At 49.8% G+C, this 18,021-nt stretch overlaps 1 protein-coding gene across 2 annotated transcripts; it reads left to right on the top strand.

The window, feature by feature from the left end:
• The first annotated feature begins 1,463 nt into the window (after positions 1-1,463).
• On the top strand, positions 1,464-17,745 carry LOC147693092 (serine/threonine-protein kinase pim-1-like). Of its 2 annotated transcripts, none has more exons than XM_086939339.1 (6): positions 1,464-1,679; positions 12,130-12,230; positions 13,028-13,078; positions 13,583-13,946; positions 14,900-15,076; positions 15,555-17,745. In XM_086939339.1, exons 1-6 carry the CDS (start codon positions 1,595-1,597, stop codon positions 15,701-15,703), a joined length of 927 nt encoding a protein of 308 aa, XP_086795465.1. In that variant the 5' UTR covers positions 1,464-1,594; the 3' UTR covers positions 15,704-17,745. The 2 variants fall into 2 exon arrangements, with proteins under 2 accessions (XP_086795465.1, XP_086795464.1); XM_086939338.1 differs by lacking the exon at positions 1,464-1,679 and adding an exon at positions 10,667-10,862.
• Positions 17,746-18,021: the final 276 nt, after the last annotated feature.

The raw sequence follows: 18,021 nt of genomic DNA, 5'->3' as shown, positions 1-18,021 counted from the left end.
ATGGTAAAGCCATTCCTACCAGGAGCACTGCGATGAATCCATTTTGCGGTCACTGTGTTTTTTAGTGCATAATCTGAAGATTTGCCAAAAAAAGCGTTGCTTCCTCAACTGGATCAAAAGTTAATAAAAACTAGGCCTGGGCGGTAAATTCCGTTCCGCTTGCGGAATTTGGGTAATTTCACGTTCTGCAGAGAACGCGGAGTTGCCCAAAATTCTGCGATCCGCTGCTTTGCGGAATTTTTTGCTTGTTCGCGCTTTCAAAATGCATGTTTGTGAGATACGTCCCTCTGAGCACGCAAACAGCGTTCGCGAACAGGAAAAAAGCATCACGAACGGGCGGAACAAGCAATTACGCGTGTTCGCGGAACTCTGCATGCTCGCGGAGATATTTTACCGTTTCGCTGAGCTTTGCGTAACGCGACTACACAAATTCCCGCCCACCCCTAATAAAAACGCAGCAACACATGTTGCCACAAAGTGGAAGGCTCTTCGCAAAGGCTGAGTGCTCATCTTTCTGTCGCTTATTGTTGTGTTTGGATGTCAACGTGCTTTTAATGAGGTGAAAGCTTCTCCCAGGCAGTGCGGATATGTATAAAAATTACAAAATCATAAAGCAATGCCATCACAAAATGTGCAGCGGTACGCTTCGGAATTTGAGTTTTCTTGCTTCATAATTTAGCCAACCCTGCCGCATAACTTGGGCCTCCTCTGCCGCATAATTCCAGTGACCCCGTTATGTGTAGGTTCCTTCACCTATTTTCGCAGCACGGTATTTCAGACTGGATATTCTGGTACTGCACCGATGCTAAGGTTTTTTCTTTTTCTTTCTTACAAATGGAACTGGATGGAAAGTTCTGGAGACGAGATGTGAATCACATGGTCTATGGCAAAGAATGCAAGTTTGTTTTAAGTTTTTGATACATTGTTTTTAAGGCACTCAGACGACCAACGGACACTAAAAATAAATAAAGGCACGCTGTATATGTTGATGTTTAATAGAGTAATAATAAATGTATACGTATTTATATAGCGCTTAGAAAGTGAATCCCATATGCAACAGGCGCTGTCATCACCGCAGGCGCGCGTTGGGCTGAGTGCAGTATTAGCCCACACAGCCTTGGCGAGTTTTTGCAGACCAGCAGGGTGACCAACTGCTGCCAGGGACTACTTTCCGCCAGCTGACGTCAGACTTGAGTTTTTCCTGAAGTTGGAATTTTGTAGGGATTTAAATATCAGTAGTGGGGGGGGGTGCGAAGGCGAGTGTAAGTTGTATTCTTTAGGGTGGTTCACTTGAAAGGTTGGCACCAGCAGAAGGGAGGGGGTCGCCCACCAGCCTGGCACCAGCAGGGCTGGGATGGAACAAACAGAGGTTTGTTATTGACCCAGTCCACGCCCCTTCCCCGGCCCCAGGGCTGTGATTGGCCGAGGCGGAGCCTCCTAGCAGCAGGAGACGCGGAGTCCTTGAAGCAGCAGTCAGTGTCAGAGCAGGCAGCATTGAGAGAGGCAGCAAGGGGACGCTGGAGCCGGACTGTACAGCGCCCACACCATAGCGCCCACATTACCCAGGGATTACTTGAGCTGGAAACCCATCACCATGTCCACCGTGCAGGTCATCTACCAACACAAACTTCACAACTACATCATCAACTCCGTCTTATCCAAGGAGGAGCTGCCAGTCGGTAAGTGTTGCTTGATTTTATCACATAGCGCCTGCGGTCACAGCTTTCCCAATTTGTAGCGCTATTAAAATATCAGTAGCCTGTATTGGCACTCCCTTTATCGACCTCGGTTTCGTGGGGAGGGGTAGAGGTGGGGGGGCCTTTCCCAGCAGGGATCCTAATCTCCCCCTTGCATCCTGCACTCGGACCCCTGCGACAGTCGGTGCCCCCAAAGCAGGCTGCACGCGCATGCCACAAATGTGTATTTATTGATGTAATTGTATATGTGTAAATGTTTAATGTGCACCTTCAGCGGTTGTCCAGAACGGCCTCTCTGCGCCCAGCTTTGCAGGACAAGGATGCACGCTTCGAAAGTGACTTGCAGTACAGTTTAAAGCATGCAGTGGAAGTTTGAAAGGCAACAGAGCCCCCCCACCCCCCCCCCCCCCCCCCCCCCCCAAAAAAACCCGGCATGTTTGGTATTATTGCTTTGGCTAAAAATGACTGGTTATGAAACAACCAATATATACAGCTAGGGCATTCAAGGGTGCTTTGCCGCATAACTGTCAAGGGGCCGGTCATGTGTATCTCTGTGACATGTAAAGCGCTGACCTGCTTGCAGGGGTGGTGGGGGGCAGGGGTGCAGGGCAGAGAAGAGGGCCCAGCGAGAGTGGGTGCAGAGTGCTGGCGTGATGCAACTGGGAAACGCGCGACAGATGAGTTTGCAAAAGGTCTGCAGTCCTGGTTTCTCAGCCGGTGACACGTTGCATTATGGGACTTGGGGTTCATTTTTAACATTGTACGAAGGGCTGAAAGTCCCAGCATAAATAGTGCTGTTAGATGTCAAGCCAGGAGTGGGTGAAGGCACCACGGACACTTGACAGCACACTATCCCAGCATGCCTCGCGTCTGTCATAAATAGGGTGCGCTGGCATGGAGCAGCTTGGCCTGGACCCCTTCTGAGTCTGCGCGCTTTTGGGGAGACAGGGAAATTGAAATTCCAGAGGTATATGCATCTGTGAGAACTAAGTCCAAACTGTGGAATGCAAGCATGGCCTATTCAGTGTTTCACTGTTCTGAGACTGATGCAACGAGGGCTGTGTTTTTGCTGTAATTACCCAACTCATTGGAGTTAATTTTGATCATGTTCAAGAAGATGAAAGGTGGAGCCGGCCCTGCTGAAACTAGTCTCTGCCACGGGGCTCCCACAGCCAGCTTCTGGACTCGCAGTCAGGACGTGGGGGCAGTCGTCCACCCTGCACTTTAAGGGGAGTCGTGTCAGGGGCCGATGAGGCTGGACCGAGGGGCCCGTGGCCCACAGATGGCTCGCGGCTAGCGGGCCGCGCCCCAGCTGCTGCGCCCCGGCCCTCCGAGAGGAATGTGGAGCATTCTTGGGCGAGAGGCTGGTTTGGGAGGATTTCACAGCCAGGGTGACTCATCGCACAGGAATCACGACTTTGTAGCTTGGAGGGGGGGGGCGCTAAGTGTTTGTTTTTGCAGTGGATGGAAAGTGTGCATCTGACACCGCGGTGCCTCCTGGGACCATCTATGATTAAATAACACCCCCACGCGTGACACTACCACCCGAGTGTCTTGTGTGGGCTTCCGGCTGCAGGTAGCAACATGTGCTAAAGTAGTCCTTGGGGGCGCATCCGTGCCTCGCGCATCTCCGGTGGGCGAGGCACTGAACAGGCACCAGTGCACTCGGAAAAGGCCGCTCGGTGGGTTGCCACCCTTGATGCAGACGTCGGGGTTGCGAATTCCACGGATTCGACTCAGCCTTTCATCCTTCCGAGGTCGATCAAAAAACGGCCTTTAGTAATATGTCCGGTGTTCACAGCCAGAGGACAGTAAGGACTACGTCGGAACACTTCGTTTTGTTACGGTTGTTGGCAGTGGCACCTGGACATGTAGGCAGGTAGCACGAACATTTGTATATAGTGTCTCGAAACCCTTGCACTTCACTTAAGGCGCTGAAAGAACAGTTTCTTGCGCACATTTGAATAAGGGCCTCACTGGTGTCTTGTGCACTTAGATCCCGTCTTTGGGCCCCTAAAAGGCGCGGTTCCCATCACACGGGTTGAGCAAACGAGCAGTGACCCGTGGCCTGCAGCGCCACCCGGTGGCACCATCTGAACACGGTTTTTTATTTTTACACTTCGGAGGTAATTCATAGTAATTTATAACAATACTAATTACGTTATTTTGCTGTGATATTATAGCGCTTGCTGCCAGTCTGGTGGCTTTATTGCGCTATTTAATATTGTTGTTACCCAGTGAATTATACCCCAGGTCTCACCATGGCATGACTTCGCAGTAGACAGTTTGCTGCAGCGATAAGACGTTGTTTATTATTATTATTATTTACGAATTTTGTAGAGCGCGCGGCTACCCCCAATGGGGGTGTCCCGGCGCTAGGTCTGTCAGCAGGAAAGGAAAGAGCCATCTAGATAGATGCGAATAACCAGGTTTTCAGGCGACTGCGAAACAGAGCTTCGGATGGGGCAAATCTGAGATCGATCGGTAGGCTGTTCCAATGTTTGGCTGCCAGAACAGCAAAGGCTCGACCTCCAGTTCTTGTGCGGCGGAATCTTGGCACCTGCATAAGACGAAGGTTGTTAGAGCGGAGGTCTCAGATTGAGTGGGACAATCTCAATCTCTTTTTTAAATAAACCGGGCCAGTACCGTTTAGGGCTCGAAAAGCAAGAGTGAGCGTTTTGAATTTAATGCGGTTGGCTATGGGAAGCCAATGGAGTTCTTTGCGAAACGCTGATATGGGGTGTCTGTAAGGAATATTGCCAATCAGTCTTGCAGCAGCATTTTGAATTACCTGTAGGCGTTCAACTTGATATAGAGGAGCCCCAGCATATAAGCTGTTGGCATAATCCAGATGGGAAGTGATTAATGCCTGAGTTACTGTTCTGCGTGCCTCCTTGGGCAGAAATGGAAAGATCTTTCTCATCATTTTTAGCTTACCATGGCAGGCCGCAGTAACTTTATTAATTTGAGGGCCACAAGAGAGGGTGTCATCAAATATAAACCCTAGATTGCGGGCAGAGTGGACCGGGGTAGGGGGAGGGTTGAGTACCGTAGGCCACCATAATGAAGGTGGGATGATCATTTTTTGATTAAAAAACAAGACCTCAGTCTTGTCTGTGTTAAGTCGAAGGTGGTTTGAGGACATCCAAGAGCAGATTTCGCCAAGACAATGGCGGAAACTGGAAAGGCTGGAGTCAGAGTGGTCTCTAAAAGAAAATATCAGCTGAGTATCATCAGCATAAGAGACCACTCTGACTCCACATGCCTCCACCACCTTCGCTAACGGGGCCAGATAGACATTAAAAAACAGAGGACTCAACGCAGAGCCCTGTGGTACTCCACGTACAAGAGGTTTGCCTCCAGATTTAAACGGTCTGAGCAGAACCCTCTGCATTCGTCCTTGGAGAAAGGACCTGATCCACGCCAGAGCGGAGCCGCCCAGTCCAATATGCTCCAGTCGGTCTAGAAGAATTTTGTGGGACACCGTATCGAAAGCGGCGGATAAGTCGAGGAGGACCAACATGGCCTCCTCGCCCTTATCCACACACTCTCGCACAGTCTCCGACACCTCTAGCAAGGCGGTCTCCGTACTGAAACCAGCACGGAAACCGGACTGGGAGTCATGAAGAAGAGAGTTAGTTTCTAAGTATTCTGCCAGTTGTAATTGGACGGCCTTCTCCAAGACCTTTGCGGGTTTCGGAAGGAGGGAAATGGGCCTATAATTACTGAATTGTGTGGGGTCAGCGTCAGATTTCTTTAGAATAGGCACCAACAGTGCTTCCTTCCATGCAGAGGGGAATTGGCCTCGTTGTAAAGAGGCGTTCCAGATGGACGTAAGGGGCTCTAACAGTAAGTTCGCAAGTTTACTCATGATCTTAGGGGGGGCCGGGTCCAAGGGGGAGCCCGATTTGCACTGTAAAAATAATTTCAGTGCAAAGTCAGGGGTGATATCCTTGAATGCTAATAGTGAGGGAGCGGAGTCATAGATGTTAGAAACCGAAGGAAGATGAGGGTCAGGAGCTACATCTGAGGGGAAGGAGGATGCAATTTTTTCAATTTTATCTTCAAAGAAATCCGATAGTCCATTGCAAAGAGACTGGTTGGCTGGGTTGTTAGATGTCATAGCTGGGGGGTTTACAAAATCTTTTACGATTTTAAACAGCATCTTAGCAGAATTGTCTGCATCTTTAATTTGTGAGGCAAAAAACTCTTTCATGGCCAGTTTTTTTAGTATAGTAAATTTCTTAAGGGCAGTTTTATAGATAGTTTTTGCCTCAGTATCATAAGATCGTCTCCATCTACGTTCTAATTGTTTGCAGAGGCTTTTTTCTTTACGTAGCGAGGCTGTGAACCAGGGAGCAGAGGGGCGGGATCTTGCCGATGACACAGGTAGAAGCGGGGCAGTTTCATCAATTGCAGCCGATAAGGTCATATTAAACTTGGTGACACAGTCATCAACATTTTCCAGTTCGGACTCTAAAGGGCAGCTAAATATCGATTCTAGAGCAGTACAGGTGATCTTATGCCATTTTCTTCTGAGGTCTGATCCAAGTGCTACCGAGGTAGCTGCCTGAGGAAGAGAGATGTCAAACGCAAGTAGGTAGTGATCGGACCAGGTGAGGGGAAGGGAAGGGTGGATGATGGTCACTGGCAGGTTCGAGAATATCAGATCCAATGTATGGCCCGCCACGTGCGTGGGGCCATGAATTAGTTGTATCAGGCTCAGGTTCTGAAGAGAGTCAAGAAGGCGCGTGGCTTGGGTACAGGTGGGGTCATCCACATGAAGGTTAAAATCTCCTAATACCATAAAGTGTGGGTGCTTAAGAGACAAGTCAGTGATAATGTGCACCAATTGAGATAAGGAGGAGGGAGCTGCTTTAGGGGGATTATATACTAAGATACCTGTTAGAAAGACTGCCGCTGAGTCAGCGATAGTAAAATACAGAGCTTCGATCAGTCCGATATTGGTAATTTTTTTAATAGTAATATTTAGATGGGATTTGAACAGAATGGCTAGTCCACCTCCGGTTTTGCCCTCGCGATTCACACCCAGGAATCGATAGTCCGGGGGGGTGGCTATATGAATATCCGGGTTAGAGGTGTCTTTAATCCAAGATTCGGTAATGAATAAGATGTCCCAACTATAAGTGGTCAGGATAGACCAAATCTCGTTGGCATGACGGGGGAGGGATCTACAGTTAATCAGTGCTGATTTTAAGCAGCGGCCGGGCGGTGCAGGAGGAAGGGGTGGGGTGCGTTCGCACCACGGAGGAAGCACCAAGTTGCATAGAGGACATTTGTAAGAGTGACCATCTAAGCTGTTAGGGGGGCAACGATCGGATTTAGAACAAGAGCCCATTCCTAGCTGTAACAGCTGATCTCTAGTCCAACTAATGCGGGTGTCAGTGGTGGACTGGGCAGGGGGACTGGCCCTGGGCCCGTGCCAGGCGCGGACGGGCGCAGACGGGCTTGCCTTAGGCGCGCCTTCGGCTTCTGCATTATTTATTTATATATATATATATATATATATATATATATATATATATATATATATATATATATATATATAATTTTTATTTTTTTATGAAGTACAGTCGGGCTTGTGACTTCAGCCCCATGGCTGCTCCTCTGCACCAGACCGGCCCCTCCCCCATCGCGTGCTGTAGCGTCAGCTGCTGGGTATTGATTAACCTGTCGATAATGATCGCCTTTTGGGGCCGACAGGACAGCTGCCAGGGCCCCGGGGAGCAATAAAACGAGATACCCAAATTGTGTCTCCCTCGCCCCTCCTGGGGTCATTAAAGGGTGTCAGGGGTCAGGCCCCCTCCTCGGCCGTGTAACCAGAGCAAGGGGTGTCAGCAGATTTACGCCACACTCGGCAGGCCGTGGGGTATTTTTACTCGCCCAGTAAATCAGTCACTAATAGTTGCTGTCAGGGCTTTAAGTGCCGCGGCCATTAGCCCCGTGGAGGGTCAGGGCGACGGCTGTCCACCCACTCCAGCGCCTTTTCACTATTCTTCACAAAGTGAGGAGGCAGCTTTCACTCCCCCCTGAACCTTGGGGAGCTGCAAGCCTCTTGGGGTGAGGGTGGGGGGCACCCAGGGCTCGCCCTGGGTGTGAGCTTCACACCTCAGAGAACAGGTTCACTATTGGGGTGTGAGACCCACTCCTCGAGGCACCAATGTGAGTCTCACACCTCGGAGAATACACTCACTCTTTGTGTCTCACACCTCCGAGAATACACTCACTCTGTGAGTCTCACACCTCAGGGAACACAAACTCGCTGCTCTGGCGAGTGTTTCACAACTTCAACCTGACACACTTTTTTTTCTGTAAAAACACATTTTTGAACCAAAACCTGCTCTGCTCGATGGTGTAACCCACAGGTTGAAATTCAACCCACCAGGTCCTGTGTGATTCGTCCGAGTCCCACGGGGCATGTGCGAAGTGCTCACATGGGCATCCCATGGGGGCGCCAGTCGTGTTTTATTTGCACACGTCAGCTGTCGCTTCTTGCGGTTTGTTTTCACAGATCCTGCGGAATGCGGCATATGGGCCTGGGAGGTTTGGGGTCCGGCTTTGTGGGGCGCCTGGGGGAGGTTTGCAGGAGGGTGTGGGGTCGATACCTCTCTTTGAAGATGGGATCGCACAGGTCCTTTCACATTGAACGGCAATAGTTGCCGGCTAGCGCGCAATTCATTATTAAAACTCCATCCACTCTTGCGGGGTGTTCTTTTAAAAAGTGCCCACTCGGCCTGCAACAGATATACATCATTATATTTTCAAAAAGTACCGTCCGGTGATTTAGCGCTTGGCATTGCAGTGGGCCTTCAAGCACTGTATAAAAACAACTCGCCATGCCCACGGCATTATTTTGCTCATTTCTGCTTAAATGCCTTCTCCAGCTTGTTGTGGCCTCTCCCCTCAGACTGCACGGACAGCAGCCGCCCAGCTCTGGTATGTGCTGGCCCGGGGCTGCTGCTGACCGGTCCCATCAGTGGCCCGCAGCCAGCCCGGGGCAGATAGTGACGAGTAAACACGGGCCCCCTCCCCAGGACAGATGATGGGGAGATTGTGGCAGACACAGCATACTAGCAGGGGGGCAGTGGACACAAATGCGGGTGCAGCGGAGGCTGTATTGCAAGGGAGGGTGGGAACATTTCTAAAGGTCAAATGAGAACTACCCTTTTTTTTAACTTTTTTTTTTCGGGGCTTCTGGTCCCCAAAATTGCACTTTTGCCGTTTTTCATGGTGATCCACATTAGAAAACGAAACTTTACAAACGTTTATAAGTATGAGCTGGATATATTTCCACCTGGCCCCTTTCTGTGGCACAGCACTGAAAACCAATTTTTTTAGTTTACATGTATTTAATGTGTGCGTGCCAATTGTATGTCTGGTCGTATGTTTGTCACACACGACTGTGGAGAGGAGGCAATTTAAAACCAAACTGGACTGGGGTGGGGGGTTGAAACACAGCAACTGGTGCCTTCACACTGCATAGCGCAGGGAGGCTGAACAAACAGTGGGCGCTGATTAAAGGCGTCGGGAAATGCATGTGTGAAAGGGATTTGGAAAAACGTTAGGGATTTACTGGAAAACGAATGCAACACCCCCAAGAGCCCTCCCCTCTCGCGCCCAAATCAAGGAAGCAATTAAGACCAGACTCAGTTAAGAGTGACCCTCAAGCTGAGCCATTCTGAGGGGGTGAGACAATGTGATTGGTGATTAGGAATGCAGCACTATAAAATGGAGTGGGCGTGGCCTGGATTCATGTCATCTCCGTCGTGAAAATCCCAGCGTGCAGTAATCTAATTCTTTACAGTATAGGTTCAAGGTGTGATGCTTGTCACGGGTGAGGCCTGGGGGCGGGAGCCTTGAGTGAGTTACCACCTGACCAGTGGAGGGCGTTGGGTTCAACTTCCCATGAATTGCCACTGTTTCACTTTTAAACGAAGGGCGATTAAATGCAAATAGTGGGCATTTACATGCAAACAGGAGCCCTCAAGTTTAAGTGAAAACGATAGGCCTTTGGTGCTAATGAGTAGGGTCATTGCAGTCATTCTATTTACCTTCGAATGATGGGCAAAATGCCGGTATGATCTTTTAGGCCTAATTACCCATCTGCTTCTTGTGAAACACATTGGCATTTTTTGGATCAGTTATTTTCTTTACAATTCTAAATAGACAGTTTTAGCCTTGAGGACACTTTTATGTAACATGCACTTAGAAGTTTAAGAGAAACTCCAGCGAAACGTGTCCCTACCCTTCTTTTCTTTTTTTTTTTTTCTTTCACTGAGCCCTGAAAATGGAACTGGGGATTTTAGGGAAAGTGCAAGTTAGTTTTTGAATTGCAACCCAGTGTCCCTTCGAAATACACAAAAATCTGAATTGTGTTTTAATTTTTTTTGTCTGAAATGCACATTTCTGGGTGCATTGAACTGCAGATTGCACAGACCTGTGCACTACACGAAGTGCTTTTGCGAGAAAGTGGAGTTACCACTGCAAAGCACTTTAATGATCAGTATTCATGTGCTTGGCTCTGCAGAAATAGGCATTAATGCAGAATGGTCCATCTGATGGATGCAATTCGAGGATGCAGGCATGCACGGTAACGCGCGCACCCCCGGACACGATTCCCGAGACCCCGCACTGCTGCAATGAGTGCACGTGCGCAGGGCCGTCCTGGGAGGGGCTCAAGATGGCCGGTGCGGGCCCCGAGTCCTGGGCTGAACCCTGGGATCCCCCGCCCCCAAGAGGCCCACACAATAGCAGCGCGCGCTTCCCATTGTCGACGTCACGCAAGGGGGCTCGCAGAACCGCGCGGGAAACGAAGGCCGCGCCCCGCTCGGCGCTGATTGGCCGAGGTGGGGTGGTGTAGCCACCGTTCGTAGTTGGCGCGGCGCTGCCATTGGCTGGCGCCCGGGAATGAATTGTAGCATTATTATTTGTAGCAGCCGGGTGAGCGCACGAGGGCTGGAGCCGCGTGGGTTTGTTGCACGAGACCTTGCACCGCCAGCAGCACGCGCTCACCGCTTCCTCCGCTCGCGCCGACCCGACTCACCATGCTGCTCGCCCCGCACGCTCTGCCCTGCCTCGTGCAGTACCACTACCGCCAGGAGGAGCCCAGCGTGCTGCCGCCCCCGCCGGGGTCCTGCCCTGCAGGTAAGGAACGGAGAGGGCCGGGGCAATGCTGCTAGATCGGGGGGATGCTGTACCTCGGTGGAGGATGAGTGGGTGCTGCCCCCCTGTAGGGGCATCTACGAGGGTGGGTGGGGATCATGCATTTTTATTTTTCTAGGCGAGGGGGTAGTTAGTTTTGTCCGAGGGTCATTCATCCTCTCCTGGGAGGTCATCTGCTGCAGACTGGTGCATCCTTTTTTGGGCACTGTTTGATTCCGTTTGAGGGGGGGTGCACATATATAATGGTTTATGCAATTGTGTGCATCTCCAGTCCCATCAATAGGGTGGTGAGTTTGGAGCGCCCCCCCCCCCCCCCCCTAATGATTTTAGAGGCAGATGCGATTAAATCCCATTGCTTCACTGCACGCATGCTATTGTTCTTGTGCGGAGTGCGCTAGTCTGCAATCCGGTGATTGCAGGGGTGCATGGGCTGCTGCAAGGGGAAACTACTGTGTGTGTATATGTGTGTGTGTGTGTGTATATATATATATTAGATCGCTCACACCACTAGTGTATGTAGTAGACCCGTGTACTCACTACCATTCCTATGTGATTCTTAGAGTTTATCCACGTGTTTCTCTTCCTTGAGGGACCTTACAACTTGTACATTTGCAATTGTTCTGTTTCTTTTATGCAGCTCATGTAATCCTAAATCTTTATGTATCGCAACGGGTTCTTTTGTAAAGCGCTCTGACACCTTCGGGTCAAGTTCGCGCTATATAAAATCGCATTAAATGAAAAAAGGGGAGGGTGCTCCTCGCTAGCAAGGAGGCTTGCACGCTGGGGCGGCATGGGGAGGGTGGTCTCAGGCGATACTGCAGCTCAGCACCAGCGCACGGTGTCCACGAGGGGGCGCTGGATGGCTGCGCTCCGCCCACTCTTGGCCTGGGTGGCATCCTTCCTCCAGGCTGAGACCACCAGGGAGGACGGATGGTGCCCACGCGGGGAGGTGTGTGTATGGAGCGGTGCACCCAGTTTAGGGGGGTTGCCCGTGTTGTCTTAACGCCAAAGCGCCTGAATCCAGAAATCTAATCCTAGCGTCTCTGCTTAATCCCACTGTGACCGCAGGCAAATAAGACCCCCCCTGCCTATTTTGTACATGTTCTTATCTAGTACAAATGCTAGCATGTAACTGCACTATCATTAGGCAGCGCGTTTGACGACGGAATTTGTTTAATAATTTATGACCCGTTTCAGGATGTGTTTATGCACTGAATAGTTTTGACCTTTTTTGCTGTTTCTCTTGCAGTGAAGGAACCCTTCGAGAAGTGCTACAAGGTGGGCGCCGTCATCGGAAGCGGGGGCTTCGGGACCGTCTACTCGGGGGTCCGGCTCAGCGATGACTTACCGGTGAGTGGGGGCCTGTATCGGTGACTTGGGTCAGCCTATGCCAGGAGCCCCGGGCCCCTTCCTCTCTAATTCCAAACATTTCAGTTGCCCGAGTTAATTGAAACGCAGCCATAGCATTAGTTAGACTCTGCGTCAGTGCTTTCTCGAATGGAGCATAAACGATATTTACAATCCTTTTGGAGAGCAACTACATTCTGTGCCCCAAGGAGGAAGTAATTGGTGATCTAACATGGCAGCCGATCTAATGCGAATTGTCAACTGTAGACTCGTTTTTCATTGCTTTTGTTGTGTGCAATTCTTGCAACTGCGCCGTTGCCTTTCACAATTGCTCGTAGGTCACAGTGGAAACTTGCCATGAACCGCTGTTTACGGTGATTTTATTTTTGTGTGCAAGTGCACCCTCGTGTCCAAAGAGTGCATTTCACACTGAAATCCAGCACCAAATGGCACGTTTGTATAATTGCGCACACGTAAACTTCTCAGACCGCTAACTTCTTGGCGCTCTCCCCTTTCTCAAAAGTTGGTCACTGGAGATTAAATACATCTTTCAGTTTGCTATCCTTCCAAGACCAGGAACTCGTGTGCGATGGATAACCTGCCGTAGTCACCAAATGCCTTCACTCATTTCCTAAAGTCCTTAGTAAACCTTTTCACAAACAGAACATTGCATAATGGGAGTGCACTTTGTATTCACTAAATACATAACTGTCCACTAGATCAAAGTTTTTTAAATTTTTATAAATGTATTAGATCTGAGATGAATTCTCCCGGCTAAGTGTATTTTTGGTCTTTTCTAGGTGGCGATTAAGCACGTGGCCAAGGATCGCATCGGGGAGTACAAACAGCTGGTAAGTGTGCGGGAGACCGCTTGGGGGCGTGCGTCTTGGCTAGTAGGGTAGACTGTAAAGGGGTGGAATGGAATGCTGACAGCTTTCCGTAGTGGGGTTGAAGGTAAATGGGTGGAATGCAATGCTGACCGGTTGCCTTAGTATGCTTGACGGTAAATGTGTGGATGTGAATGCGGACTGCTTGCCTTTGTAGGGTTAAAGGTATAGGGGTGGAATGGAAAGACAGTTTCCCTTCAGTAGGGTTGACGGTAAATGTGTGGAATGGAATGCTGACCTGCTGGCTGTAAATGTGTGGAATGAAATGGAATGCTGACCAGTTGACGGTAAATGTGTGGAATGAAATGCTGACTGGCTGCCTTAGTAGAGTTGATGGTAAAAGTGTTGGATGGAATGCTGACCGGCTGACTGTAAATGTGTGGAGTGGAATGCAAACTCTTGCCTTAGTAGAGTTGATGGTAAATGTGTGGAATTGAATGCTGACCGGCTACCTCTTTTCCTTCACAGAACGGGGTGGCGGTCCCCCTGGAGATCCTACTCCTGAAGAAGGTGTCCTCCGGCTGCCGGGGCATCATCCGCCTCCTGGACTGGTACGAGCGCTCGGACAGCTACATCCTGGTCCTGGAGCGGCCCGAGTCCGTGCAGGACCTCTTCGACTTCATCACGGAGCGGGGCCCGCTCTCCGAGGACCTGGCCGCCAAGTTCTTCCGCCAGGTGGTGGACGCCGTCCGCCACTGCCACGCCTGCGGGGTGGTGCACCGCGACATCAAGGACGAGAACATCCTGGTGGACCTGCGGACGGCCGAGCTCAAGCTCATCGACTTCGGCTCGGGGGCGCTGCTCCGGGACACAGTCTACACGGACTTCGATGGTGAGTCTGGCGGCCTGTCCTGTCTAACTGGCCACCCCACACCCCCCATCTCGCACAGTGGGAGGATAAGGGCTTTAGAGAGCGTCTTACCCATTTGTTCCAGCGCCTAGAAGCAATTGAGTTTTGAAGTGTGTGTAGTAGGAATACTGTAAATGTAAGCTGGGCGCTACAATAATAGGCGGAGCAAGTTGCATCAGTTTGTGGATTTCAATCCCCTCACGCTCCTCCCTAAAGCCTTTGTTTTATTTGTTATTGTGGCAGAATGTTCTAATAGCCTTATAGCACTTCACAGCTGGCTCGGGCCTTTAACCCCTTGGCCGCGGCCGCAAATCTGATTGCGGGTGCGGTCATGACAGCCGGGAGCAGTTATCAGCACACGAACACTTTGTGCCATGACAGCTCCCGGCCGTCATCAGCATGGAAGGGGTTAATAGCCGGTATAGCGATATATTACAATGGAATGTCTGGAGCTCCATTGAAGACCATGAAGTGGCCCAGGGCTTCTAATGGCCCGTATAAATAAGCCTTCTGCTTCTAATTCCAATGATTCTTCTATTTCTCCCTTTTTTTTAAATTGAACATTCTACCCGTGGTGATTAGAATGTTCTCGTAGCCCATTCTGCCTTGTGCTGTACCGGTTGTTACATTTCACGTCGGAAAGTAGCTCATCTTTGTGTGGGTACTGCGATGGAGTAGAACAGCTCTGCTGTGTGCACTAGGAAAGAAGCCCCCAATTTAACCGTCAAACTATATTTTAGGAGCATGGGTTCTAATCCCGGTGTCCTACTTGAGGAAATGTGTTCTCTTGTGCAGATAACTTTAGCGCCATGTCCTTGTTTTGATTAAGGGGGGGTGGGGGCAGTGATTCGGCGTAATTTGGCATGGATGCATTGCATAATATTGCAGTGGTTGATTTGGAAGAATATTAATCATTTTACCCTCTTCCTCCACAGGCACCCGCGTGTACAGCCCACCGGAGTGGATTCGCTTCCACAGATACCACGGGCGCTCGGCCACGGTCTGGTCTCTCGGCGTCTTACTCTATGATATGGTCTGTGGGGACATCCCCTTCGAGCACGACGATGAGATTCTACAGGGGCAGATCCAGTACAGATGCCGGCTGACGCGAGGTGAGCTCACTGTGCCAGGGAGATCTGTTATGCAGGAATGTAGGGGTGCTGTAGCGTGTGAGGTGCAGTGCTGGTATTCCTACAGAGAGGCCTGTGAACTGCCCACTTGACTGCTATTTGGTCAGGATGCTATTTTCGACTAATGCATCCTTGCAATGGCCACCATAAAATAGTACTACCGGCCAGCGTGTGGGTCAAATGCATGTGGCCTAGACTGCAGTACATCATTTGAGTAAGGCAGGCTGTCTCATGTCGGTCGCTGTGTGTTCTTGGAGTAGCCATTAGTTTGGGTAGTCCTGGAGGGTAAGGGTCAAGATGTCCTACTTTGTGCCTGGTTCCCCCGGGTCCATTAGAATCGCGTGATCTGCCCTGTATAGTCTACACTTGCGTTCTTGCACAGTTGACCCAACTCGCCACTAGTGTGCAGAATTGGTGAAAATCACTCTTACTAACCTGTGTCTTCTTTGTTGCTTGACAGAATGCCAGCATCTCGTGGAATGGTGCCTGTCGAAACGCCCGTCTGAGAGACCGTCTGTGGAGCAGATCCTGTCTCACCCGTGGCTCACCGGAAAGTCGCTGGCAGAGCTGAACCTCTCCAAAGAGGCCAACAGCCAGGAGAGCCTGTAACACTGGGACATCAGACTTACCAGCAGCCGTAAAGAGCTATAAGGATTGGGCGTCCAAAGGGCGCCGTGTGGACCGATCATGGCACGGGGTCGCCTGCTGACATCTAGGGATTGTGGGAAGCCACGTAAGACTCCACGTGGTGGTGAACCACTTCAGTGTAGGGGACAAATGCCGGTTTCCACAGTGGTGCGAGCCACGCAAGAGCCACAGCGCGGCCTACAGATCGTCTCTATGGTGTAGACAACACAGCAGCGGGAATCCGCGCAAGATGGACTGTGGGCAAGCCCTGTTGAGCAGCTCTGTCAGGGGCATCCGAGAGCTGAAGGTGCCACGGTCACCATGACTGTTCTGGCAAGAAGTTCCTTCATATCAAAAGTTCTGTATGACCTCATTTGTTTCAGAGTGGATGGATTGTTTAGTTGAACTGGCGTCTACTAAGTAGAACCATGCCAATGACCAGGCAACACATTTCGGAGAGGTGGGCTTTCCTGCCGCAGGGATAAAGAAGGCCCGTTGAACATTACGAGGGGCACAAACTTGCACCAATCTGCCTCAAGGCCTGAAAATGGCTTGAAGACACTGTGCCTGTACGTTGGTACAATGCTGAGATGGTCCTCTCCCAAAAAGCAAAGGACCATGAAGAAGCACAAATGTTCTGTTCACCCACATTGGCCCGGTGTGTGCCAATAATTATGCTGCTGTCATGTAAAGCTGCATACTTTATTTTTAATTTTTATGTTCTTTTTATGGTGAGTGTGAAAGCAATCTCCAGAAGCACATTGCTGCTGAATTTTTTTAATTTATTTTTTTATGAAGCAAAATCTCAGGGAGAAACCTTCAGTTGGAGATTGTCTCTACTTGCCTGAGTTGTGGGAGGGGGGGGGTACAGAGGGAGCTGTTGCAGTAGACAGCAGGACGGGACTGTGTAGTTCGAATTAGACTTAAAGAGAGGCCTCCATTCCAAATTGGCGGGAAGCTGCCGTCTTCTGCCGGAACCTCTGTACTGTCTTGAAGGGTGTAACGTTTTGGGAAGAGCTGTCCCCCTTAGAGCAGGGGTTCTAGAATCTGGTAGTAGGGAAGTAGCAGTGGAGAGAAGTTGTCAACATTCTACCTATAGGGTCCTCTGTTGGCTCATCCCATAGGTGCCTGCTGCAGTGAATGCCGAAGTAAGAGGGTATCCCTCGAAGCAGCCCGAGCATTTATGGGAGGGCCAATGTTGGAGAAGTTTAACGTGTCTTAATGTTCCTCCATTCCTTGCAGCTGGTGAGCTGGACAGGCTCTCCGCACACCTGGCAGACTGTGCGGTGAGGAGGAAGGGTTTACAGGTGTATGCGCATTTTTGCACCCACCACCCATGAATGTGCCACAATGAGCCAGGAAGCAGTGGATGCATTCAAACTAGAGTTGTCATTTAATTTATTTGGATGTTTTTTTGGTTTGGCAGGGAATGCAGCTTGCAAGCAATAGTTGCAGTTGCTGCTTGCCCAATCATAAGGGTACCAAGCACCCGTGTTCCGTCCTGTATCGCACATGCATCTATACTGCCGTACCCGCGGCCTCTAGTTGCACTGCCATTCCTTCAGCTCCATGGTCCAGTTGGGTTCTGCACCATCTACTGGTTAATGAATGGCATGAACAGACCATATTGCACATCTGGTTAACCTAATCTGTTTTACCCACCTATGCCAGTGTACCCACCTTCTTTGGGCACTCATCTGTTGCCCTGTTCCTTTACTGCACAACAGTGTCTGGAAGGGAGGGGCTCCCAGGGTACAAGAAATGTACATGTTCTATACTTCGTTTCAGTTGGTCAAGTAGTTCTCAGGCTGTATTTTTTTCCTCCCTCCCTTGTCTTTCAAAAGTTGTTGCTCTGTTGCAGACCGTTTTTAGTGATTTATGGCGTGTAAAACATGAGTTATTTATAACAATGTTGGGTTTGTTTTTAAATGTGATCCATATTTATGAGAATCTTTTGTTACATCATGCAGTTCCTGTCGGTTTATTTATGGTGTTCCTGATTCTTATTAAACATTTTTTTTATAGTACTTGTGTTTGTGTAATTCTTTAATATTTCAGGAGCTTTGGCCGGAGCAACTAAAGAAAATGAAAACACAAGAAACCCTCTTAAACTTTTCAACTATTCTTGATTTAACTAATGACAAATGTTGTGTGCTTGGGCTTGTATTTAAGTATTAGGTAGATCCCTAGGGGTCATAAACTTGGAGTGGATGGTTCCTCCCCCTTGGAGCATCTAAAATGGACATTGCGTAATAATTGAATACCAGTGTTAATGGGTGCCAATACCACACAGGGTTATA

This window comes from Lissotriton vulgaris, chromosome 9, assembly GCF_964263255.1.
Source record: "Lissotriton vulgaris chromosome 9, aLisVul1.2, whole genome shotgun sequence".
In the NCBI taxonomy this organism is placed as follows: domain Eukaryota; kingdom Metazoa; phylum Chordata; class Amphibia; order Caudata; family Salamandridae; genus Lissotriton; species Lissotriton vulgaris.
This window is presented reverse-complemented; position numbering and strand designations above follow the sequence as displayed.